At 44.7% G+C, this 23,206-nt stretch overlaps 1 protein-coding gene across 2 annotated transcripts in view; it reads left to right on the top strand.

Annotated features, from left to right (window-relative positions):
- Positions 1–23,206, top strand: part of DOCK1 (dedicator of cytokinesis 1) — a 546,616-nt gene that overhangs the window by 113,773 nt on the left and 409,637 nt on the right. For both annotated transcript variants that reach the window (XM_043475106.1, XM_043475105.1), the window contains exons 20-23: positions 3,098–3,187; positions 3,521–3,621; positions 8,067–8,201; positions 16,303–16,411. In XM_043475106.1, the coding sequence (XP_043331041.1) occupies positions 3,098–3,187; positions 3,521–3,621; positions 8,067–8,201; positions 16,303–16,411 (435 nt within the window). The remainder of the gene's footprint in view (positions 1–3,097; positions 3,188–3,520; positions 3,622–8,066; positions 8,202–16,302; positions 16,412–23,206) is intronic.

The following is a 23,206-nucleotide window of genomic DNA, read 5'->3' as shown; positions in this document are numbered from 1 at the left end:
CTCTGGGAGATAGTGGAGGACAGGGAAGACTGGTGTGCTGTAGTCCATGTGGTCGCAGAGTTGGACACAGCTTAGCAACTGAACAACAGCAACATTTTTTAGAGTCTTTATTGAATTTATTACACTATTGCTTCTGTTTTGTGTTTTGGTTTTGTGGCCTTAAGGCATGTGTAATCTACTAAGTTCCCTGATCAGGGGTTGAAACTGCACCCCTTGTATTGGAAGATGAGGTCTTAACCACTGGGCCACCGGAGAAGTCCCTGTGTGTTTGTAACTTTTACTGGAAAGATGACATTGCCTGATAGACAGATCAAAGCATTTGCTCATTTGGAAAAAGTGACGCTGCTTGGAGAAAATATTTGCTCACATGAAAATGGTGATCATGGTCTTCAGTGGATGGTCTTGGAGAGAGGGTGGGAGTCAAAAGCAGCCCTTTCATGGCCTTGAGTGAGGGCCCACCCTCAGGACACTCTGCTGCAGCTCTCCAGGCCCCGGCCCCTGTTTCTGTGTCAGTCGTCTGGGTGGGGCGGGTGGACCTACTTCCTTGAACTGTGCCAAGCCAGGGCTTGGCACCTGGGGAGTCTCTTGGCAGGAACATTGGGCTATTAGCAGATGGCGTCAAGTTTTGACCTTTGCGAAGCTTTTGCAATCTGAAAATGATGGGAAATGATACAAAAGTAATGAAGGTGGTACAGGCTTAAATAATTACGGAGTTGACAGAACGGTGGATGTCTAGACCAGAATGCCTTCTGCTCCGGCTGGTTTCACTCCTCTGCCCATTTGTATGTGACACTTCCTGGCACGGAATAGGGGGTCGGAGGCACAGTAGAACAGAATGAGGATTTTATGCCTGACAGGTCTTAGATTGCTTACTAGGTCTGGGAGCTTGTCCTCTCTTGGGAAGAAGAGCTTTGGTAGTCGCTTAGTCATGTCTGACTCTTTGTGACCCCATGGACTGCAGCCCGCTAGGCTCCTCTGTCTATGGACTTCTCCAGGCAAGAATACTGGAGTGGGTAGCCATTCCTTTCTCCAAGGGATCTTCTGGACCCAGGGAGCCATCCCGGGTCTTCTGCATTGCAGGTGGATTCTTTACCATCTGAGCCAGCAGGAAAGAGCTGTGGGACCCTGAATGTGCAAGCTTCCACAGCTTTACAGGGGCTAGGGGGTGAGCTCTGGTGGGAGGGCAGATCCTTGTGTTTGGTTTCTCAGTCTCAAGATCGTCTGGGGACTCGAGAGCCCCTGGAGTTCTGTGTGTGGGCCGAGCAGCCAAGGGAGCCTTGGTCCAGGGATCTCACACAGCCATCCTCTGTCCTAGCTGTGGGACTGTCTCACTTCCTCCTTGTGTTCTTAATAACCACGTGTTTGAGATGTAATTCACATACCATACACATACAATTCACTGGTTTTCAGTATATCCACAGAGTTGTGCAACTGCCTGAACAATCTCATTCCAGAACATTTCCATCACCAGAAAAAGAAATCCTATACCTGCTGGCCATCACTCCACTCTGCCTGCAACCAGCTGTCTTTATAGATTTGACTATTCCAGCTACTTTATGTAAATCGAGTGACAATATATAACATGTTTTTCTTATTGACTTCTTTTCCTGAGTACAGTGCTTTCAAGGCAGATGGTGGCATGTGTCAGAACTTCATTCCTTTTTATGTTTAAATAATAAATGCTGCACTGTATGGATATGCCACAGTTCATGGGCTTTTCCAGGTGGCGCTAGTGGTAAAGAACCTGCCTGCCAATGCAGGTGACATAAGAGACAAGGGTTCAATCCTTGGGTCGGGAAGATCCCCTGGAGGAGGAAATGGCTACCACTCCAGTATTCTTGCCTGGAGAATCCCATGGACAGCGAGCCTGGCAGGCTGCAGTTCATGGGATCTCAAAGAGTCAGACACGACTGAGGTGACTTAGCGTGCAAGCATTCCATTCATCAGTTTATCCATTCATTAGGTGATGGACACTTGGGTTGTTTCCACGTTTTGACCATGGTGAATAAAGCTACTCTGAATATTTGTGTACACATTTTTGTGTAGATACATGTTTTCCATTCTTTTGGCTTTATACCCAGGAATGAGATTATTGAGTTGCATGGTAAATCTACATTTAACCCTTTGGTGGATTGTCAGTTGGTTTTCCAAAGCCATTGCCTCATTCTACATTTCTACCAGCATATATATCAGGGCTCCAGTTTCTCTCTGCCTTTCTCATGCTTAACTGCTGTCCATCTATTTGATGATAGTCACCACACCCGGGATGAAGCGACATCTCACCCTGGTTTCAATCTGCGGATCCATATTGATTTAACGATGAATATACACACACTTCATTTCCTTGTATGGTCACTAGTCCACTGTATGGTCAGTAGTCCACTGTATGGCATTTTGCCCTACCCCACCGACAAGGAACTCATTACTTCCAATTTAGTCTTTTTAGTTCATCTTATACTTCTTTCTAGGGAGAATAGGGGAAGGATTCAAAGATAATTTCTAGTGTGACATAACTTTGAAGTCTCCTAATTTTTTCAAAATTATATTCATAATATTTTGTCATTCTATGCTGTAATATTTATTTGGTGACATAGTAGGCTATAAAAGGATTTCTAAATTACTGTTAAATAAATTAAGCACTTCCTGGGCCCTCTGCTCTGTACTCCAGTTTCAGAATCACATAGCTCTTCTGTCCTTGCACCTGTGTTTGTAGAAGATCCTTTATTAAACTAAAAATTTGTTCCTTTGTGGCTCTGCCCACTTGTTAGCTCAGGTCACACTCAGGGTGAACGGGATAAGTCAGATTCAGCCTTCCCAGGGTTGCTGTTGAGCTCCCGGTCTTGGTGGAAACCAGCAGAAGGGTTGGAGCAGTCCCATGGGGGGTGGGGGATGAGCTCTGTGCATTTCCTTGCTGCTCATCCTCTGCTTAACTTAGGGTGGCATGTCTTTGTTCTGAATTCACTCATCTCAGATTTTTGTCATGTGCGTGTAGTAGGTGCTGTTTGGGAAAGCTGGGTGTTGGGAGTTCTGCCAGAAGTAATCGGCTGGGGAGAGTGGGTGACTTTATATCGTCTGTTGACCTTTTGTGTCCCTCCAGTTCCTCCAGGACACCTTGGATGCCCTCTTCAACATCATGATGGAGAACTCGGAGAGCGAGACCTTTGATACATTAGTGTTTGATGCTCTGGTAAGAGACCTTGACTTTGCATCTGCTCAGAAATTATGGGGCTTTCATGTTGCAACCTTTGAAGCTAGGGCGGGAGCCATCACAGTAACCTTGAAAGCATTTTCAGTTGTAAACCCAATCAAAGCAAATGAATTGAGAGGTAGAAAGTTTTTTGCAATGGAGCGCTGTAGTTAGGCAAATGTAATTGGTAGCGGAGGAAGAGGTAAACTGGCTGACCAGCCTGTGTCTGAAAATGTTAGCACGTAGTTGACTCGCACAGAGGTGCAGGTGATTCAGCTGAAGATTCCAAACTGGTTTGCATTTCTTTTGCTAATGAAAATATTAATTTAACAGGTATTTATCATTGGACTAATTGCTGATAGAAAATTTCAGCATTTTAATCCTGTTTTGGAAACCTACATTAAGAAACACTTTAGTGCAACCTTAGCGTACACGTAAGTTCTCTTTTGTTGTTTTAAAACCGGTTCTTCTTTTTCTATTTTTGTTAAGACTCTTTTCCATATACTTTTGCCTATGGTTCTTTCTACATTTCCTTTCACCAATGGTGAGTTTGCTGGGATCATTTTTATTACTGTTTCCCTCTTAACAGACCTAAAAATCTTGTTGGAAAATATAGGGGATGCATTATAGGATTCCGGAGTAAATTCTTGTTCTTCTCTACACGTTTTGTTTGTCTTTGAGTTGTTCCCTCTATGTTTGATGAAATGGATATATGGATCCAGAGAACTTGCCACACTGCAGCGTCCTCAGAGCTATTTGATGAATGAATAAATGGATGTGGTCTTGTCTTGAGATTATTGTTTATTTAGTGTGAATATTAATAAAATTCAGTCTTGTACTTTTCAATCTATTTTTTCACCCTTTATTTTTTAAGGTTGCAGGTGATTTGTTTATTTTTGTTCTGCTGGATCAAGCTGGATAAAATAGTTTTTTCTTTTTAATTGGTTTAGTTACTCAGTGATGTTTAAAGAGCCAGAATATTAATGTTGTTCAGATAAAACATCTGCAGGTTTGGCAATTGTTTTTAAACTCCATCTGGATTTTGGCTTTTAATACTCCTGCATTTCTTTCTTTTTTTAAATTTTTTTCTTTACATTTAGTTGGTTTTATTGAAGTGGCATTGATTTGTAAGGTGGTGTTAGTTTCAGGTTTACACCAGAGTGATTCAGTTTTGTGTGTGTGTGTGTGTGTGTGTGTGTGTATAATATATACATATATTCCTTTTCAGATTCTTCTTGCTCTTTAAAGAGTTCCTCTCCTTTGTTCGAGAAGCTTCAGCTCTAGCTGACTAGGATTCTTATTCCCCACCCAGCTGCTCTCCATTCACCCAGCTGCTCCCTCCCTGGGCCCCTGTCGGGTCTAGGAGGGCTCCCAGGGGACGGTGTGAAGCCTGGTGTCAATGCCACAACCCGGGGACTTGCTGCCTTGGCTTATGTTACCACTCTGTCACTTGGCAAGCTTAGGTTGCTTAGCGCCTCTGAGCCTCAGCCTTCTCATCGCACAACAGCACGGTTGTAGGTTTTCTTGAGAATTTTAATGAGTTCTTAACATGTCAAGTGTTTGGAATAATCCGTGGCACTTAGCACCAAGCAGTAGTTAGATTTCGTTATTATTAGAATTATTAGGGTGAGTTCCTCGTTCTCTCACAGTGGGATTTATTGGCACTGATTCAGACTTTTTCTGTGTGAGCTGCAGTGAAAAGAAAAGGTTTAATATTTTAAAGAACATTTCACTTAGATTCCTTAGAAGTGATTCTCTTTTAGGGCCAGGAGCTTGAACTGAAGTTCCCATCTGTGTCTTGCCCCTGCTTAGGTCAGAACCTGTTGTCCCTGGCTGCGGGAACTCAAGGTCCTGTCCCTGAGTCTTGGATTGTGTATCTGCTCAAGTGCTTGTTTATTGCAGGGCTGCTGGTGGAGCCCGACGTGGGCAGAAAGTAGGGGTGTCCTCAGGCACACAGGGCAAGCTGTGACAGGCTTGGTGCTTGCTGGCTAATCAACGTTTGTTTAAGACATTCTGTTCTCTGGGTGGAAAAGCCCAGCTGGCCCGCACTTCGGAGGGTTCCCTGCAGACTGCCGGTCGGGTGGCCTCATCTCGCTATAGCAACCAGAAGGAGCCAGTGCAGGGTTCATGGGGGTGGCCTGTGCGCTGCTCTGGGTCCCGTGTGGCCTCCTCCTGTCACCTTCTCCATCCTCCTTTACTGAAACTGGGCCAAACAGCTCTTCTCAGATGAGATTTTTTACTTTCATTTTAGAAAGTCAGAACGGTGGCAAGGTCAGTCCAGGTCCTCTTTCTGGCGTCCCCTTGCCCTTATTCTCAAAGGGGGAAGCAAACCTGGGGAGCGTTGGGCAGGTTACTCCACGGAAGACACAAAAAGTGCCATCTTACTGTTAAATTACGACGGGATGGAGCTGAGAATCCGTATCCTCTCGTCCAGTCTGTCATCTGCAGAAAAGGCAATTTTAATTTTGGAAAATAAGTGTTCTTATCTTGTTTTGACAAACCAGCAACCCCAAGTGGTTCTTGAGCTGTTGGATTTTGAGTATTTTCGCCTTGAAATGCCAGAGGAGATAATTGAGGTTCACGCAGTTCTAACGCAATCAGGAAGGCTGCCTCTGCCCTAATGAAGTGTTTGTAGCCTTCCCCAGCCCAGGGGACCTTCTAGTACCAGGCATCATCACAGACAGTCTCTCCCCTCCCCCGCTTGTAGGGGAGGCCGGCAGGGGCTTAGGTTAGACTCACATCCTGGCAGTTTCTTTACCTCTGTCCTTTGATAAATGTTGAGATCTGGAGCCTTTCTTTGCAAGCAACTCTGAGAGAAGAAATTAACAATGACTAGAGGCAATGGGTGTTACTTCTTAGCCTTCTAAGTCACAGAGCAAGTGCTCCCTGCATGGGTGGTTCATGGGGCAGAGTGACCTGGGCTGGTCCAAGTGAGGAGGGAGCGAGGCGTCAGCTTTGGGCACGGTTCTTCCCAAAAACCAGCAGGACGTGCTCGTTCTGTGCACAGATCTGCCTTTCCCGGAGCTGGTTCGGGCCTCCTCCCCACTGAACCGACGTTTCCGTTTGCTCCTCTCACCTAGGGCCCAGCAGTTTGGTCTTTCTATAGTTACAAGTGGTGTGACGGGTGTGGATTAGGGTCCTGTGACTTCCTAATTTATTTTCTGATTCTGGGTCATACTTTTTTGCAAATCATTCCTTCTTTTTGTTCTTTCCTTTGACTGCACTGTTGGAAGGATTTCCAAAATCTATTTCTATGGAATGAATGTGAAAAGTGAAAGCGTTGGTCGGTCAGTTGTGTCTTGACTCTTTGCGACCCCATGGACTGTAGCCCACCAGGCTCCTCTGTCCATGGGATTCTCTGGGTGAGAGTACTGGAGTGGGTAGTCATTCCCTTCTCCAGATGGAATGTCTATTCCTTGGGATATCAATAGGGTTTAGAGAACAGGGTGTGTGGGCCTGTCAGTTTGGGAAAGCATGTTAAACTGGGTGAAACAGGGGTTATGCCAGGACTTGAGAGGCTCTGCCAGGCCTCAAGAACCATCACAAGACATGTAAGCATAGATAGATACCTTCCCAGGACCGGGGCCAGGGGAGCCTAAGGGGAGGGGATCTTTCTGGCCTCGCTTTTTCAGGACGCACTGCCAGGAAGGCTCCTGTGATAGCGTCTTGAGGGTTCTTGAGTTCTGCAGCTTGATCAGTGTTAGAAATGATTTCACATCCTCTCGGTCGCCCAAAAGCCTCTTTATTGTGATTTATCAGTAAAATCGTTACTCTTAGGTTCTTCCGAGGTCGTCCACAAGCCAAGTTTCAGTTGCTCTTATGAGTGACTTGTAATAATCTCAGATAACAAGCTGGTGCACACTGGCTCTCAACTTAATGGGAAATGCTGTCAGTACCCTGGCAGGTTGGTTTTTTTTTTTTTTTTTTTAATGAATATTTAAAAGTCAGAAGGAATTCTTGTTGATTACTGAAAAAGTTAGGGGGTGGAGAAGTTTGGTTTAGGGGTAATCTTGTTGGTTGTTGTCATATAGGTTTTACACATGTTGCTAGTTTTTGAAGTTACAGTGTAGCCAAGCATGTCAAAAGCTGAAAATATCCTGAAGTTATTTAATTATTCCTTTATGATTTAAAAGGCTTAACTTGACGATTATTCGTTTATGGGCCCGTAGCTGACTTCATGATAGAGAACCTGCCCGCCAGTGCAGGAGACGTGAGTTCAGCCTCTGGGTTGGGAAGATCCCCTGGAGGAGGAAATGGCAATCCACTCCAGTATTCTTGCCTGGGAAATCCCAGGGACAGAGGAACCTGGTGTATTACAGTCCACGGGGTCGTAAAGAGTCACACATGACTGAGCACACATGCATAGTGGTAGAAAATGTAGACATTTGGACAGAATTAAAAACTGATTATTACTCTTACTGCCTCTCTCATTTGAAAATACCACTCAATTAAAAACAAGAGAGCATTAGGAAAATAGATATGGCTGTCCAGAAAACCCCTTTGATTTGGTCGTTGAGCATTGGGAACGCTAGATCACCTACTAGTCCTGGGCTTCTCCATCTGCAAATTAGGGGTAAAACTGAACACTTGTCTTACAATGTTGCTGTGGAGAATAAATTATATAATACGCCTAAATGCTTAGGAAGACATCTGAAACTTGGAAAGTACTTGTTAAATGCTCAGATCTCGCTCCTCTGAGAGTTGTTTTATGGGTCACTTTTAATCTGTTTTGAACACATTTCACAAATATGCGCATACTGATAAATTGTGAACCCAGCTAAAAAGAACCCAAATACCCACTTGTGTATTTCTGCCCCAGTTAGGAAACGAGATACTGTAGTCGTCTGAAGTTGTCGATGTGTGTTTCCGTTCTGAACAGGAAGCTGACGAAGGTTTTGCGGAACTACGTGGACAATGCCGAGAAGCCTGGAATAAGTGACCAGCTGTATAAAGCCATGAAGGCTCTAGAGTACATCTTCAAGTTCATCGTGCGCTCCCGGATCCTGTTCAACCAGTACGTGTCCCCGCGCCGGCTCTCTAGAGGGCTGGGAGGAGACCCTTTTCTTCCTTCCTTCCTTCCTTTGTCTTCTCCCTTCCCCTGCCTCATTCTTCTTTGCCTTTCTCTCCTCCTCCCCTTCCTTTCCCTGTGGTCTAGCAGAACACAGCAGTTAACAGACAGCAGTTCTGGGCTGGAGTTGTCCACGGTCACCCTAACTGCTCCCCAGTGGAGTAAAAGGCAAGCTCTGAGTTTGGGTCTCGAGCCCTGAGTCTGAACTCTGTGCCTGAGTCAAACACTGTCTCCTGAAAGCGTTGGTATTTTATCCGAGGCAGTACAGACTGAACACCCAGAGTTCTGCAGCTCTTTTCAGTGTTACTTTATAGAGGAAAAAAGCCCCTTGGAGAACACACAGAATTAAAACAGGCCACATCAACAGTAACAAACAGCAAGGTAAATTAACTCGCTTGGGAAGACGGTGGGGCTTCCGCTCTCTTTCCTTCAACTAGAACCATGTTTTGTTTCTAGAGAGAGGTTCCTACACATGAAATGGCCATGTGCATGGACATTCAGTGTTTTGACTTAGGGATGTGTTTCATGGATTATCTGGGCAAATTTATGAGTTATTTTTGAACTTTAAAGTGGATTGGGGTATTTCTGATCCACTTTAAAATAATGGCTTCATCATTTTATAGAGAACATTAGTGTTTTTTCCTAGATATCTATAGAGGAAAGAGTGGGGCTAAAATAAATGAGCTTTCAGTTGGTCCACAGTGTTTAGCTCTGAATGAAGAGAGGAGAAGCAAGGGTAAGACGGGGTGTTGGGGTGTTGAAGCTGAGTCCTGCTGCTGCAGTTTGTGGACTGCTTTGGGTGCCCTACAGTGGGTGATACTGGTTCTTGTCGGTTATTGGAGGGCGATGCTCTTGTGTGAGTCCTAAACACAGAGATGGAGTTTAAGAATCAGTGTCCTTCTGATTTACAGAATACATGTCACCTTTAAAAGCCCAGCCCTCTTGAAGTGTATCAGTGAATACGGGCACTGAGGGAGCGTGGACCCAGGTCTGTGACTCCTTACTGACTCTTCACTTTGTTGGCCTGAGGCTGGCTTTCCAGAAGGACCAGCAAGAGAGGGGAGGCATTCACAGTCCAGTCTTGTGTACCCTGTGGGGCACGGAGGCCAGAGGAGCGGGCGACTGTGTGTAGAGCTCTAAGGGTCACAAACGGGGTGGTCCCCGCCACTGGTCAGCGGTCACAGCCCCCGTGTTACTGGACGGGGTGGGGGGGCCTGTGCTGGGCTCACTCCACGGTCCCTGGGATTTCAGACCCGTGCTCTGAGGCCGTCGTGCTCTGCTCCCTGACTGAAGAATACATGCTTTTACTTTGCTTATTGTGGATAGGTGCGAATCTTGATGAGGGTCATGATGCTTTCTGTTTCTGTCAGGGTCAAACCTGTTGGTGATTTTATCACTGCCAAGGTGTGAAAGACTAAGAGTATAGGTCCCCCCTTCCCCCCGTATTTTACCATATTTTTCAGTAACATTGCTTCTTCAAAAATGAACTTTTTGGAAGCCTCTATCTTGCTTTTAGGGGCTTCTCTGATGGCTCAGATGGTAAAGAATCTGCCTGAAATGTGGGATACCTGGGTTCAGTCCCTGGGTCAGGAAGATCCCCTGGAGAGGAGAATGGCTACCCATTCCAGTACTCTTGCCTGGAGGATTCCATGGACAGAGGAGCCTGGCGGGCTACAGTCCATAGGGTCACAAAGAGTTGGACAAAATGTTGCTTTTATATGTGTCCCCACTAATTCTAAGTCTTTGATTACTCTAAAGTAACATCGACACTAAGGTGACAGGATGAATTTGAAAGAGCGGAACAATCAGGCGGTGTGGATTATGTCATGTTTTATGTGAAAAAATTTTCATCACGTACAATTTGTGATCAGTATGGCCCCGGGTCAGGGATTTGTTGATGCCCGCCATCTCCTTTTCAAACACATTGCTGATTTTCCTTCTCATTCAGAGATTAATAATGAAAAGAAAGGTATGCTCAAGGTCAGTGTGTTCCTGCTATTGTTGTAAATGCTATAATCTTTTACAAAATAATGCTGCTTAGAAAAGATTGGGGTCACCCAAGTGGACCAGTGACAAATTGTTTCTCTCTGTCTCTCCTTAATCTCTTTCAGCCTGAAAATACAAATGGCGTGAGATCTTACGACCATGGTCTTGTAAATAGCACTGAGTTTGATTGATCTTCTCGAGGCTAGCAGTATGACTGGCTACATGTTACAGAAGGAGATGAGGTTCACTTTTTCCCCCACATGGCGTGGAACCCAGAGGGAGAGTCTGGAGCTTGGTCTCTGGTTACTTATTTCAGGCCCTTGGCTCCTTCTATCTCTCTGCCCCACCGTCCTTAGGAATCTCTGTCTGTCTCATGGCCCCTGAGTGGCTCCTGCCCCTCCTGGTGTCAGGACCTCACTCCAGGCAGCAGAGAAGGGAAGGTGGGTGTCAACAGCTCTTTCAGTTACTTTCCTTAAAGAACATTGTCCCCAGTGCCTGCAGTGGGCCGTGTGCTTCCCTCTCATTGGCCAGACTGTGTCACATGACCATCCTAGATGCAAGGGAGATGGGAAAGAATTTATTGATGCTTTCAACAAACTCAGATTTCCTTTAGTAAAGTACTGAAGGAGAAGTATATATTGAATGGGCATTGACACTCTTTCTCATGCCTTTAACCAGGAATTCCTGTTAGCTGCCAGCATCATATCCCTAACTTATCTCAGGTTAGTAATGCAGTGCAGTGGGCGCTCAGTCCTGTCCAACTCTTTGTGACCCCCTGGACTGCAGCCCAGCAGGGTCCTCTGTCCTTGCAATTTTCCAGGCAAGAATACTGGAGTGGGTTGCATTTTCTGTTCCAGAGGATCTTCCTGACGCAGGGATCAAATCTGCATTGGCACAGGGATTCTTTACCACTGTGCCACCTGGCAGCCCAAGTCCCAGCTTTGTAAATCCCATGTAGTTAGGCCCCTGAGAGCCTTTTGGGGTCAGTCTGTGGGACTCCTGTATCCACTCTCTTGTTGACTTTAAGCCCTTGAGCCCTAATTGTTGCACAAGGGTGATTCAGTCCTGTGTGTCAAACGGAAATGGAGTAGAATACTGAACAGATCCCTGCCCGTGACCTCGGCAGTGTTTTCTGTTTGGACATCCTTAGGAATGCCTTTGCTTTGGCCCTTGGCCGCACAGTGTTGGCAGAGACCTTGGTCCTCGTGCCAACCTTTTTCCTGGAGTGGGGGGAGCCAGGCCTGATCCCCAGCGGAGTCTCTCTGCTGGGCTTACGTGTTTGTCAAGAGCTGAGGCTGTTCCGGACAAAACATCCGAAGGGTGAGAAGGCCAGTAGAGCAGTTGCCAGAAGACTTCATGAACCTTCCAGGATCCTTGTCCTGATCTCGTCTCTGACCTCATTCCCTGACCGCATCTCACCAGACACTGTCCCACCAGAATCCTTCCTTTCCAAGAGCCTAATGGGCTTTGGAGCTCTGACTGTCCCAGGGTTAAAGTACATTGACCTTAGTTTCTCTGTAGTTTCTTAAATGTGTATCTTGGCCGCCTTTATGATTCTTGAGGGTGGACAAGGACGTATGTTCCTCTCGGAACCTAGAACATAGTTGTAGCTGCATTGTATAGATATGATAGTACTTAAATTTCAATCTGTAGTCTGAGATTTCTGAGAAGAATCTATGATATGAAAAAAACAAAAACCAGGATGTCTTGAAATCACAGACATGGGGCTTAAGTCTCTTAATTGTTTCTTGTCCTCAAATACCCTCCACCCTGAGACCCATTTTGGTCATCTTCATTGTCTTTTCAAAGCATTACATTGACATGAAATAATATTCCTATTGTGTATATACTGCTTAGGGAAAAAGCCGTCCTGTGTCCCGCCCAGTTTTCCGGGATGTTTGATTCGTAACAAGTTCTGAGCGACTCTGACGCATGGTTTTTTCAGAGGTGAGGGAGAAAGCAAACTCAGGTTCCCGTTTTCTTACCTGCAAAGCATCTCTTACCTTGGGAGAAAAACAATTGTGCTCACAGCTGGAATCAAGTGTGTTTTTCTATTTGCAGTTGAAATAAACTTTGGAGGTCTTTTGTTTTTCTTCCCTTTCAAACAGGTATGCTGTGTTTTCACATAATGTAGTGGCTTTGTAAAATTCCACGTTAATTGACAGTAATTATTCTTCTGAAGAAGGAAGGGCTGAAACGTTGGAGATGAAGATATTGAAACCAATCCTTTTCACCCCACTTGCTTTCTCATTATACAAATCCATACTTGTTTGTTTGCTTAGAAATGAGAACAGCATTTTTAAAACTCTGATCCAAAGACATCTGGTTCTTGGGGAGCCCACGGAGAGATTCCTGACAGCCAGGGGCACTTCTCTGCTGGTTTTGCTTGTCTGTTTTCTGTGTGGGTGGATCACATTAGCAAGAAAGCCGGAAAACAGACGCAGCCTGCACCAGACTGTCTGAATCCATCACTGAAGCTAGTTATTGCCGACTTCTGTCTTTCTGCTGCTTCTTGAGTGTCTGCCTGTCTCACCGGGTGTTAGCTTCCTGAATAGTTAGTCATTGATCATGAATAAGTTGAAGATCTGTCATTTTGCTATCATTTCCTCGGCCACAATTGTAGGATGTAGTTAATATACAAAGGTCAAGCTGTTCCTTGTTAATGGATACTTAACAGACTTTAAATAGAGCAAGGTATGATGACTAGGTTTTGTCTGTTTATTTACCAATCGCCATCTGAGTCCTTTCCTCTTACCCACCTCAATGTGGGTCGAACAAGTGACTCTTGGTTTATTCGTCTCTAGAGACCTCGCCTTCATTACAGAAAGGGGCTCCAAAGTGCTTGCTGTAAAATACTACCGTACATATCTTTTAAATGGTGGTTGGCAGCAGAGAAATTAATAATTAAATTTTCATTCTTGAGGGATTCCTAGTGGAATATTAAATATGAGAAAGACTCATTAATCGTACCTTGTAGATTTTGAAGCTGTATTATTGGGGGCATGCAGATTTAGAACTGTGATCTCTTTGTTGTGAACTTACTGCTTAATGTGAAAATGTTCCCTTTATCTTTTGGTCAGTATTTTTGCAGAATACCATTTCCCATTCTTTTACTTTCAACCTTTCTGTCTTCTTATATTTGAGGTGTGTCTCTTATACACAACATAGAGCTGTTTTTTTATTTTATCCAGTGTAAAAATCATTTAAATTTACTATTTAGTTCATTTATATATAATACACTTAAGTGACATATTGAGTTTATATTAACTGTCTTTCTATTAATTTTCTGTTTTGCTCACCTGTATTATGCTTTTTTCTGCCTTCTTTTGTACCAATCAAAATTTTCTTTTCATCATCCCATTTTCTCTCTCTTGTGTTATTATTGTCATGCATTTCAAGTCTACAGATATCTTAAACTTCATAAAATATTGCTATTATTGTTTTGTATAGTTGGTATTAATTTGATATGTTTTATGCTTATCATTGTTTTTCCATCTTTCTTTTAATTTTATGTTTCTCTATAGAATTATTTTCCTTCAGTGCAGAGAAATCATATAGCATTTCTTTTGGTATAAGTCTGATGCAGGTTTTGTTTTATGAAAATTGTTGGTTTCATCTTTGCTTTTGAAGGGTGTTTTCATTTAATATAGAATTCTAGATTGACAGCTATTTTCTCCTTCTAGGTGTTATTTTCTCTTTTGGTTTCCATCATTTCTGGTGAAAAGTCAGCTTTCAGACTTTTCTACTGCTACATCTTTGAAGCTAATGGTGTCTTTAAAAACTTTTTTCTAGCTATGTTTGCAATTTTTCTCTTTTTTTCTGTAGTTATTAGCTGTTTTACTATGGATTGCATAGGAATGGTTTGCTTTTTATCTACCCTGCGTTGGATTCTGAGAGTTTCTTGAATTTTGGATTGTATTAGTTTCAACAAATTCATGGCCATTGTCTCTTCTAATGTTGCATTTGTCACATTGTACCTGAAATTTTCTTCTGTAACTTCAATTACATGTATCTTAGCTCTCTTCAATATGTCCTACATATCTTAGCACACATTTCTATGTTTTCTGTCTCTTCTGTTTATATTCCTGTTGTTTGTCTTCCATTTCACTGATTCTGTTTATAACACTGTCTAATCTCAATTTTACCCATATAATGAATTCTTTATTTTAGATATTGTATTTTCATTTCAGAATTTTCATCTTTTTTTATGCATTCATTTTTCTACAAGAATTTTTTTTATCTTGCCTTCTGTTTTCTCCATCTCTCTATTTTTCATATTTCCAGTTTTCTATGTTTTCCATCTTTTCTGTTTTATAGTATAAAGCTATAATGCTTATATTTATTTTGATATTCTTGTGACAGGATGTAACTACTTATTAACTACAATATCTTGATCACCTGTGGATCTGTTTCTGTTGTCTTTTTCTTCTATTTGGCCACATGGTCAGGTATTTTGCTGTGTTTAGTAACTTGTTTGAATATGGGACTGTGAGTATATACAACTGTCAAAGCCCCAGGTGATGTGATCTTCTTCTAGAGAGGACTGATCTTTTCTCTTCTAGGCAGAGAAAGTGGGACTGAACCTTTAGGCTACAGAGGCTGTGTGTATCCTTTGTAAGCCTCAATCTTATGCGGTTTTCCAGGGCTGTCAACTGAGAGTCTGCTGTGTTATCTGGGTCCTTCTCCCTGGCATTTTTCGAAAGTGAAGTTGCTCAGTCGTGTCCGACTCTTTGCGACCCTATGGACTGTAGCCTGCCAGGTTCCTCCGTCCATGGGCTTTTCTGGGCACGAGTACTGGAGTGGGGTGCCATTAGTTCTTTATCTCTGGAGACTGATAAATCTCTACTTTCCTTTACAGATGTTTTCAGTTTGATTTTCAGTCCCTTGACCCATTGAGCCTTAGGAATTGGCAGATATACTGGGGCAGAGGAAGTGGAGGAGAATGGCTGAGTACACGCTAGAAACCTCCCCAAGCATTTGCACCAGTCTGCCAAACTGCTTAATTTTACCAGCAGGCAGAAGTTCAGGACTTCCTAAGTGTCACTGTTGGGCACTGTTTATACAAGCCCCTCTCTGAAAGCCTTTTGCAAAACAGATACACTAGGTTGCAATTCCCCATTTTAGACAGACTTTGTTTCCTTACAGTGGAACTCATTTAAATATAAGATTACCTCTAGGGTAATTAATTATCACTTAGTTTACAAAATTTTCCATTGTACACAAGTTTTCAGGTATGGTATACTTTTAATTAGGCAGAAAACTAGTCTATATTAATAAAACATCTGCGTTGCAGCATTTTAAAATGCAAATGTGTTGGTTTTTAGTAACACGGCAGCTTGAAGTATCTGCTAATAAATTATTTATAGATGAAACTTATTTACAATTAGCAACACGTATTTGCATGCATGGAACCAATGTACAACTTCTTTATTATCCATTTATTGAATATGTTCTACCTTTTGAATGTTTCAAATTAGAACCGCCAATTCTATGATGAAAGAATATCATTCAATGATAATATATAGTATCTTACTCTGAAATCAAGTAATTTTGCATTTATTTTTACAGTGTCCTTTTCAAATGGTTCTGAAATCACGTTAAACTTAGTTGTGTTTGTCTATTATGTGACATTATGGGTTTGAGACACATGGGCAGGATATACACTGAAATGTTAATAATGGGATCTCTGGGGGGCAACATTAAAGCTGGATTTCTCCCTTCTCCCTTCCTCTCTCTCTTCCTTTCCCGTTCTCTCCTTCCCTCCCTTTTTGTTACATTTCTCTGGTTTTCAGCCTTGTAGAATGTATTCTGTCACAAGACAAAAGGCAATAAATAGAGCGGTTGAAGATTAGCTTCTTCAGCACGGAGGCAGACCGTCCTAGCTGAGTGGTCCAGATTATACCCTCACTGCCAAGTCCTCTCCATGTCCCATGGATGCTGAGGACGTTCTGTCACGTTCCGACTGGCCAGCCAAGCCGCACCTTTAACGTCCATGAATGCGGGAGCAGAAGGCGGTGGTGTGCCACGCGCCTGCCCCTCAGATCCGTGTGTTCCTCTGCAGGCTCTATGAGAACAAAGGAGAGGCCGATTTCGTGGAGTCCCTGGTGCAGCTCTTCCGGTCCATCAGCGATATGATGAGCAGCGTGTCGGACCAGACCGTCCGGGTGAAGGTAGGCCCTTGGGTGTGGCAGCATCGACTGCGTCCGGGCTGCTTTTAGACGCGGGGCTCCCCACGGGCCCAGAAAACCAGGGACTGTGTGTTCTACGAAACCTGGACTTGAGCAGAAGGCCCAGGAGTGGCTTTGCCTTGACCGTAATTGTGGTGCCTGTAATGGGATTCTCTTTGCTTCCTCTGTAGCTGCTCTTAAATTGTGCTACCATTGCTCTCTCTTTTTTTTTCTTTAATTAAATTTGATTGTTTAAAATTTGGCTGCGCGACTAAGCATGTGGGATCTTAGTTCCCCAACCAGAGGTCAAACACATTGACCCCCTGCAGTGGAAGCGTGGACTCTTAACCACTGGACTGCCAGGGAAGTCCCTCCCGTTGCTCTTTGTTTCTTGGTGGGGAGGGGGTCCCAGTTTCCTGCATGGAAGGGTGGGGAAGAGGATGAGCACAATGTTTTTGTGTCTGTTGTCAGGGCATCTCAGTATCTGAGCAGGAGTGGGAGGCTGAGGCTCTAGGTGCCCCAGGCATCCGCCAGACCTCAGGCGGAGCTGTGCCCGTAGTGATACATCTTCATCCTCCGTCGAGTCGGGATCCAGTCTTCCCATGGCCCTGCTCTTCTTATCACCTCATTATCTGTTCTTGCCCTGTGGTCCTTGGTGGGATCAAGATGGCTATACCAAAGCATGGCACCTCCACACTAGGGGTGGAGGTGCCAGGTGGCAGGGCGTGGGGAAAAGCCCACGGAGCATGCCAGAACCCCCACGCTCCCTAGCATCCCGCTTTCCGGAAATTTCCACGTGGCTGACTTACTGCAGAAGAAGCCATGTAGTCTGCGTGTGCTGCCCAAGCTGATTCTTTCCGAGGACGAGACGCCTCCAAATGATTAACTCGTAGCTTTCATTCCACTGCTCCTGTAGCCTGCTGTGTTCTCACTTTCCTCTTTGAATGTTCTTTTAATGTGTCATTTCAGAACGCATCTTTATGGCTATTGTCTTAAAACTGTTGTGGGAAAGTGATTTCCCAGCTTTTAAGTCTCGAACAAAGATGTCCGTGTGCTCAGGGGTGTGTCACGTTGCTGTGACCAGGGGAACCAGCGTCACTCAACGTGAAGAGTCATAGTGATCCTTTGATCCCAGAGCTGATGCTGCTGTCTGGAGGAGCGGTGGTCCCTCAGTATCATTTCTGTCTTGATGTAGAGCTGGTGGTCCACAGAGAAAGCTGTGTGGTGCCTATTTTCAAGTTGTGGCTTAATTATTTTGGCAACTTACTGCCTGAAAGTGAAAGTTGCTCAGTGGTCTCTGACTTTTTGGTGACCCCATGCACAGACCCCATTCCAGGCAGGAATACCGGAGTGGTTTGCCATTCCCTTCTTCACAGAATCTTCCCAACCCAGGGATTAAACCCAGGTCTCCTACATTGCGGACAGATTCTGTACCATCTGAGCCATCAGGGAAGTCCAACTTATTGCCTAAAGCTGCCTTATTGTTCTGAGGTTAAAATTAACAGTGTGTTTGGTACATTAACTCCTAAATCCTGTGGCATTTCGGAAAAAACAGAGCCTGGGAGTCTAAGAATAGATACAAATGACAGGAAGTTTTGAGCCCAGAAATTCTTTTAGATTTCTAAATATACTGTTAGATTATTAACTTTGATCGGGCTTGACTCGTGTCTGCCCACCTCCCTGGATGTCAAGACATTTAGTAACTGTAGACTTGGAAGTCCTTCCTTTGGTGGGTGTTCTATTATGAGGCACAGTGAATTCAATGACATTTGTGCATTGATGCAACCTTACATCTGCAAGACAGATGACTGAGTGTTATGTGAAATGTTGCCACCCTTCTGCTAATTTTGTATTTTGTCTTTCACAATAGGTGCTTTCTCAGCTTCTCAAAGTTAAGAATTCCCATCATGGGATCCTGTTTTTCTGTAGTTTTTAACTTTCTAAGTTTTGCTCTGTGGAAATGGAAATACAGTTGTGAGTCATCTTATGTAGAGGAATTATGAAAAAAGACTTCCTTGGGGGTGAAACTTTGTTTCCCGGGGTGGCCCTGGTTGCTGTTTTGATCTTGGGGGTGACCTGCAGGCACCCATTTGTGAGTTAGGAGGTCAGCATGGCCCATGCCTTTCTGGTGTCATTCAGGGTGACTTGATGTGACCGCTCTGAGCACCCTGAAGCCACCACTGACACCCACCTTCTGGATTCAGGTTAGCGTTTTACATCTCAATAAAGGGAGAGGCAAGAGGAGATTCAGATCATAGTTAACTTCAGGAAACACACGGAATCCGTGTGGAAGTTTCAGCGTATATTTAGTCTAGAACCTTCTGTCTGCACGTCAGCTTTCCCCTTTCACCTGCCCACAGCCATCCCCAGACATTCTCAGCAGGCGCTCCGGGGAACCCTCCTGGCCGTCACACTTCCCATGTCCTCCTCCCCGGGAGCCGATCCTTGGACCTGGGCCAGTGCCTCCTGCTTCGGTTCTCTGCTCCACCCGCACGTGGTCACTGCCTCTCCTCCAGGTGTGCCCCAGTGACCCTTCACCTGCGGCCTCTCCAAGCCAGGCGTGGTCATCCCCTTCCATTGCTTTCTCTTCCTCTGCTCACCGCGACCGTGACTACGCTGAGCCCTGGGTGTGAGGGTCTCAGGGACTCTGGGTGACGTTATGGCAGCCCCTCCCTGTACCCTCTACGCCCTCAGTGCTGTGCCTGACCATCTGGTTCCCCGACTGTATTTCAGCGTTCCCCCAAAACTCACATCTGGCGACGGCCTTCTTTGTCTCAGGAAGTCGTGATGTTCTCCAGCTGCCTGGAGAAATGGGTCAGATTCCAGTTTCTGCCGTTGAGAAACCTTCACAGTCAACCCAGCCAACTCTCCTAGCCTTTGGTTCTTAGAGACGCAGGTAGAGCATCCCTCTGGATGCCCAGAAGCCTCTGGAAGGATGGATTCCAACAGTGGCTAGAAAGAAGCATGAGGGCCGGAACAGCCACGGCTGATGTTCGCTGATCACTTGCTAGTCTGAGTGCTTTCTCATCTTTAGCATCTTCTGTGATCCTTCAGAGTAACCCTGTTCCATGGGTATAGTCATGGATTTTACAGGAAGATACCTAGAGTTATTAATGAACTTGCCGGAGGTCATGGGACTGGGTGTAGGGATGACGGAGGCCCAGATTGCCTGCTTCCAGAGCCACATTCCGTTCCCCTAGAGAGTGTCCCTGGGCACCCGTCATTCCATGGATCAGAAACAGGACCCGGGACCGATCGTCCACATCGACAGACAGCAGGTCTGGATCCTATCCTCTAGGGCTGTAAAGACATCAGTTTCATTCCCCATGGAGCTTTTCATTGAAATGGATATGTCCCCCCCCCTTTTTCTTTTGGCGTAAAGCAATTAAAAAACTTTGACATTGTGCCCCAGAAGTCGGGTTTGTCTGAAGGAGGATAAAGGCAGTTCAGTGGGGCTGGTCCTGAGGCTTCTTGGAGTTTGGGGTCTTGGTGATGGCCCTCCACCCGTGTTTGCTGCAGGGGCTTCTGTTTCTTTACCACACATGGATCTCAGAGCTAGATTTGGGGCATTTGGTGTGTAGCCGTCAGGATTAACACAAGCACTGACATTTTAACTCCAGTCCACAAATCTTACAGCTCTGTGGGATTATCCTAGAAAAGACTGCCCCGCAAACTGGGCACAGTCTGCCCAGAGGATTCTAGAATCTTCTGTCGAGGACGACAGTGACCCTCACCCACAATAAGAAATGCATTGCTGTGTGTGTGGTGTGTGTGTGAAGCTGGAAAGTCTTTCATGAAGCAGTTCTTACCCCTTATCCCATGTGATGTATTCTGGCATTTTCTATTCTATTCTGGTATCTTTTAGTCTATTCTGAACTAATGTACTTCACTAAAAAAAAATTGCTGGTTGACAGGCGCTAAATTTATTTCCTAAAGAGCAAGTGTATTTCAACCCACATTTGAAAAACACCGTTCTTTACCATTCTATTTCTTCCGCTGTCTTTCCTGTTTGGTTTAGTATGAAATATTATTAGTTTTCTGTGTGTCTTCCATCGTCAAGTAAAGGCACAGGTTCCTGGTGCTCAGTGAATTTCCCTCCCAGCATGTAGTCTGGACTGGGGCGAGGATGGATTGAATTTGAGGCCCCTGAGCTGAGCTGGGCACAGACACGTGAGACTTTGCCTTCCTTCCAGGGGCTTGTTCCTGGGGCACTGGCTTCCTTGTCTCTTGCCTTTCTCACTGCTGGTGGTCCCACGTCTACCTGGCCTTCTCTAAAAGGAAGTGCATTGGAAATAAGCTGTACTGTCTTAGTAGTAAATGCAGTTGTGGGATAATCTTTGCCCTCCAATCAGTATGGTTTTCATTTCCTTAAAAATTAATACCTGGACTTGAACTACACATACTTGTCTTCTATTTTATCTAAAAATTTTCCTTATCAGGAGTTTTGGCTGCTTTATGTCCATTTCTAAACTAACATCTGGGGTTCATGACTTCTTCTCACAGATTTGTAAGTTTCAAATATTTTTGCCCTCTGAAAATCTCTCTGAATGTCTTAGATCATGATTGTGCTTGCCCAGTTGTGTCTGACTCTTTGTGACCCCATGGACTGTAGCCTGCCAGGCTCTTCTGTCCATGGGATTTTCCAGGCAAGAATACTGGAGTGGGCTGACATTTCCTCCTCCAGGGGATCTTCCAGACCCAGGGATGGAACCCACATTTCTTGAGTCTCCTGCATCGGCAGATGGGCTCTTTACCACTAGAGCCAGCTGGGAAGTCCAGGAGTGATGACAAACAAACAATACGATTTCCTTGCAGATGAGAAACTCAGGTTTCACAGCTGGCCGCTGACCTGTTCAGGGCCTCTGCTCTAGTAATAGCAGCTCCCCCTTGGCCCCTATTTCCCGAACCCCTTTGTCTTCCACTTCATGTGCTGAATTCAAGATTTCTATAAGGATGTGAAGTCTTGCCAGTTCCCCTAAACAAATCAGGGATTTGTTGTGTCCTTGAGCTCGGTATAAATGTAAAATGTGATCTTGTTAGAAAAGTGGAGAATGCCAAAAAGTCAATTAAGAAAAATAAGACACACTTGTCTTCTCACCACCATAAATTACAGTGTTAGCATGTTTTTCTTGTTAATTGTGGGTTTTTCCTCCTTACTTAGCATCATCATGTGTGTATGATGATGTATGAGATTACATATGTATGTGTACAGATATTTACATATGCTGTGAATGTTTATATATACATGCTTTTACAACTTGCCTTTTATCCACATACGTTTACATATATCCTTTAGTATTTTTGAAGAACATCTATTCATTGATTGATTTAATTGGGGGATAATTGCTTTGCAACGTTGTCTAAGTTTCCTTTGCCCAGCAGCATGAAGGAGCCACAGGTATACATATCTCCCCTCCCTCTGGAGCACCTCCCCATCCTCCTGCTCTGGGTCACCACAGAGTGTGGAGCTCAGCTTCCTCTGCTATACTGGAACTTCCCACTCGCAAGCTATTTTATACATGGTCATGTACATATGCCAATTTGCCCCATCTTCCCTTTCCCCCACTGTGCCCGCCATAAGCATCTTTTTTAAGGTTATATTGCTTCATGGTTGTGTCATAGATTATTTTACTAGTGTTCTGCTACAGTTGGGCACTTAGATTGTTTCTGGCTTTCCTCTCCATGAACAGTGCCTTGGTAGCCTCCATGGCAGGCCCTTTCTCTGTGGCAAAGAGCTTGTTCTGTCTGGTTAGCTGGGCCCGTGCAGATTTCCAAATGCTCTGAAGGTCTGTGAGGTCAGGAACAGAGCTGTCAGAACTCGCTGCCCACCCGGTGAATCTGCGCCCTTCCCACCTGAGCTGTTGTGTTCCATGTGATTGCCTGCCCTTCGTGCTAGAACGCTGGTTCTGTCTGGGATTCCACTCCTCCTCTGCTTCGTGGGACTGAGGACTGGACCGCAGTGTTGGTTCCCCGGGAGCTATTTGATCCTAAGGAGTCACCCGCTTTCGTAACCTTGGTGTCTCGGTGCAGGATTGGTGGGCGAATCAGGTAAGGAGATGAGAGTTCTGCTGAGTCCAGTTCCTTTAGCTCAGATGATTCTGGACCCTGAGGAAGCCAGCCAGAGGGATATGGAAACCGTCATAATTGTTGTTCAGTCACTAATTTGTGTCTGAGTCTTTGTGACCCCATGGACTACAGGACGCCGAGCTTCCCTGTCCTTCACTATCTCCTGGAGTGTGGTCAGATTCATGTTCATTGAGTCAGTGATGCTATCTAACCATCTCATCTTCTACCACCCCCTTCTCCTTTTGCCTTCAATCTTTCCCAGCATCAGGGTCTTTTCTAATGAGTTGGCTCTTTGCATCAGGTAACCAAAGTATTGGAGTTTCAGCTTCAGCATTAGTTCTTCCAATGAATATTCAGGGTTGATTTCCTTTAGGATTGACTGGTTTGATCTCCTTGCTGTCCAAGGGACTCTCAGGAGTCTTCTCCAGCACCACAATTCAAAAACATGAATTCTGTGGTGCTCAGCCTTCTGTATGGTCCAGCTCTCACATCTCTACATGATTACTGGAAAGACCATAGCTTTTAATATCTTTGCTGGCAAAATGATGTCTCTGCTTTTTATTATGCTGTCTAGGCTTGTCATAGCTTTCCTTCAAAGGGGCAACCATCAGAGATCAGGCTGTATTCTAAATAAATGAGGAACATCAGAGCCACACTGACCCTGGGACCATAACTGTCTGGGCCCCAGAGGGGCTAGAGCTTCTCAGCTCCCAGTGTGTGTATGCACATCAC

Source organism: Cervus canadensis, chromosome 8 (genome assembly GCF_019320065.1).
Source record: "Cervus canadensis isolate Bull #8, Minnesota chromosome 8, ASM1932006v1, whole genome shotgun sequence".
Taxonomy (NCBI): Eukaryota; Metazoa; Chordata; class Mammalia; order Artiodactyla; family Cervidae; genus Cervus; species Cervus canadensis.
This window is presented reverse-complemented; position numbering and strand designations above follow the sequence as displayed.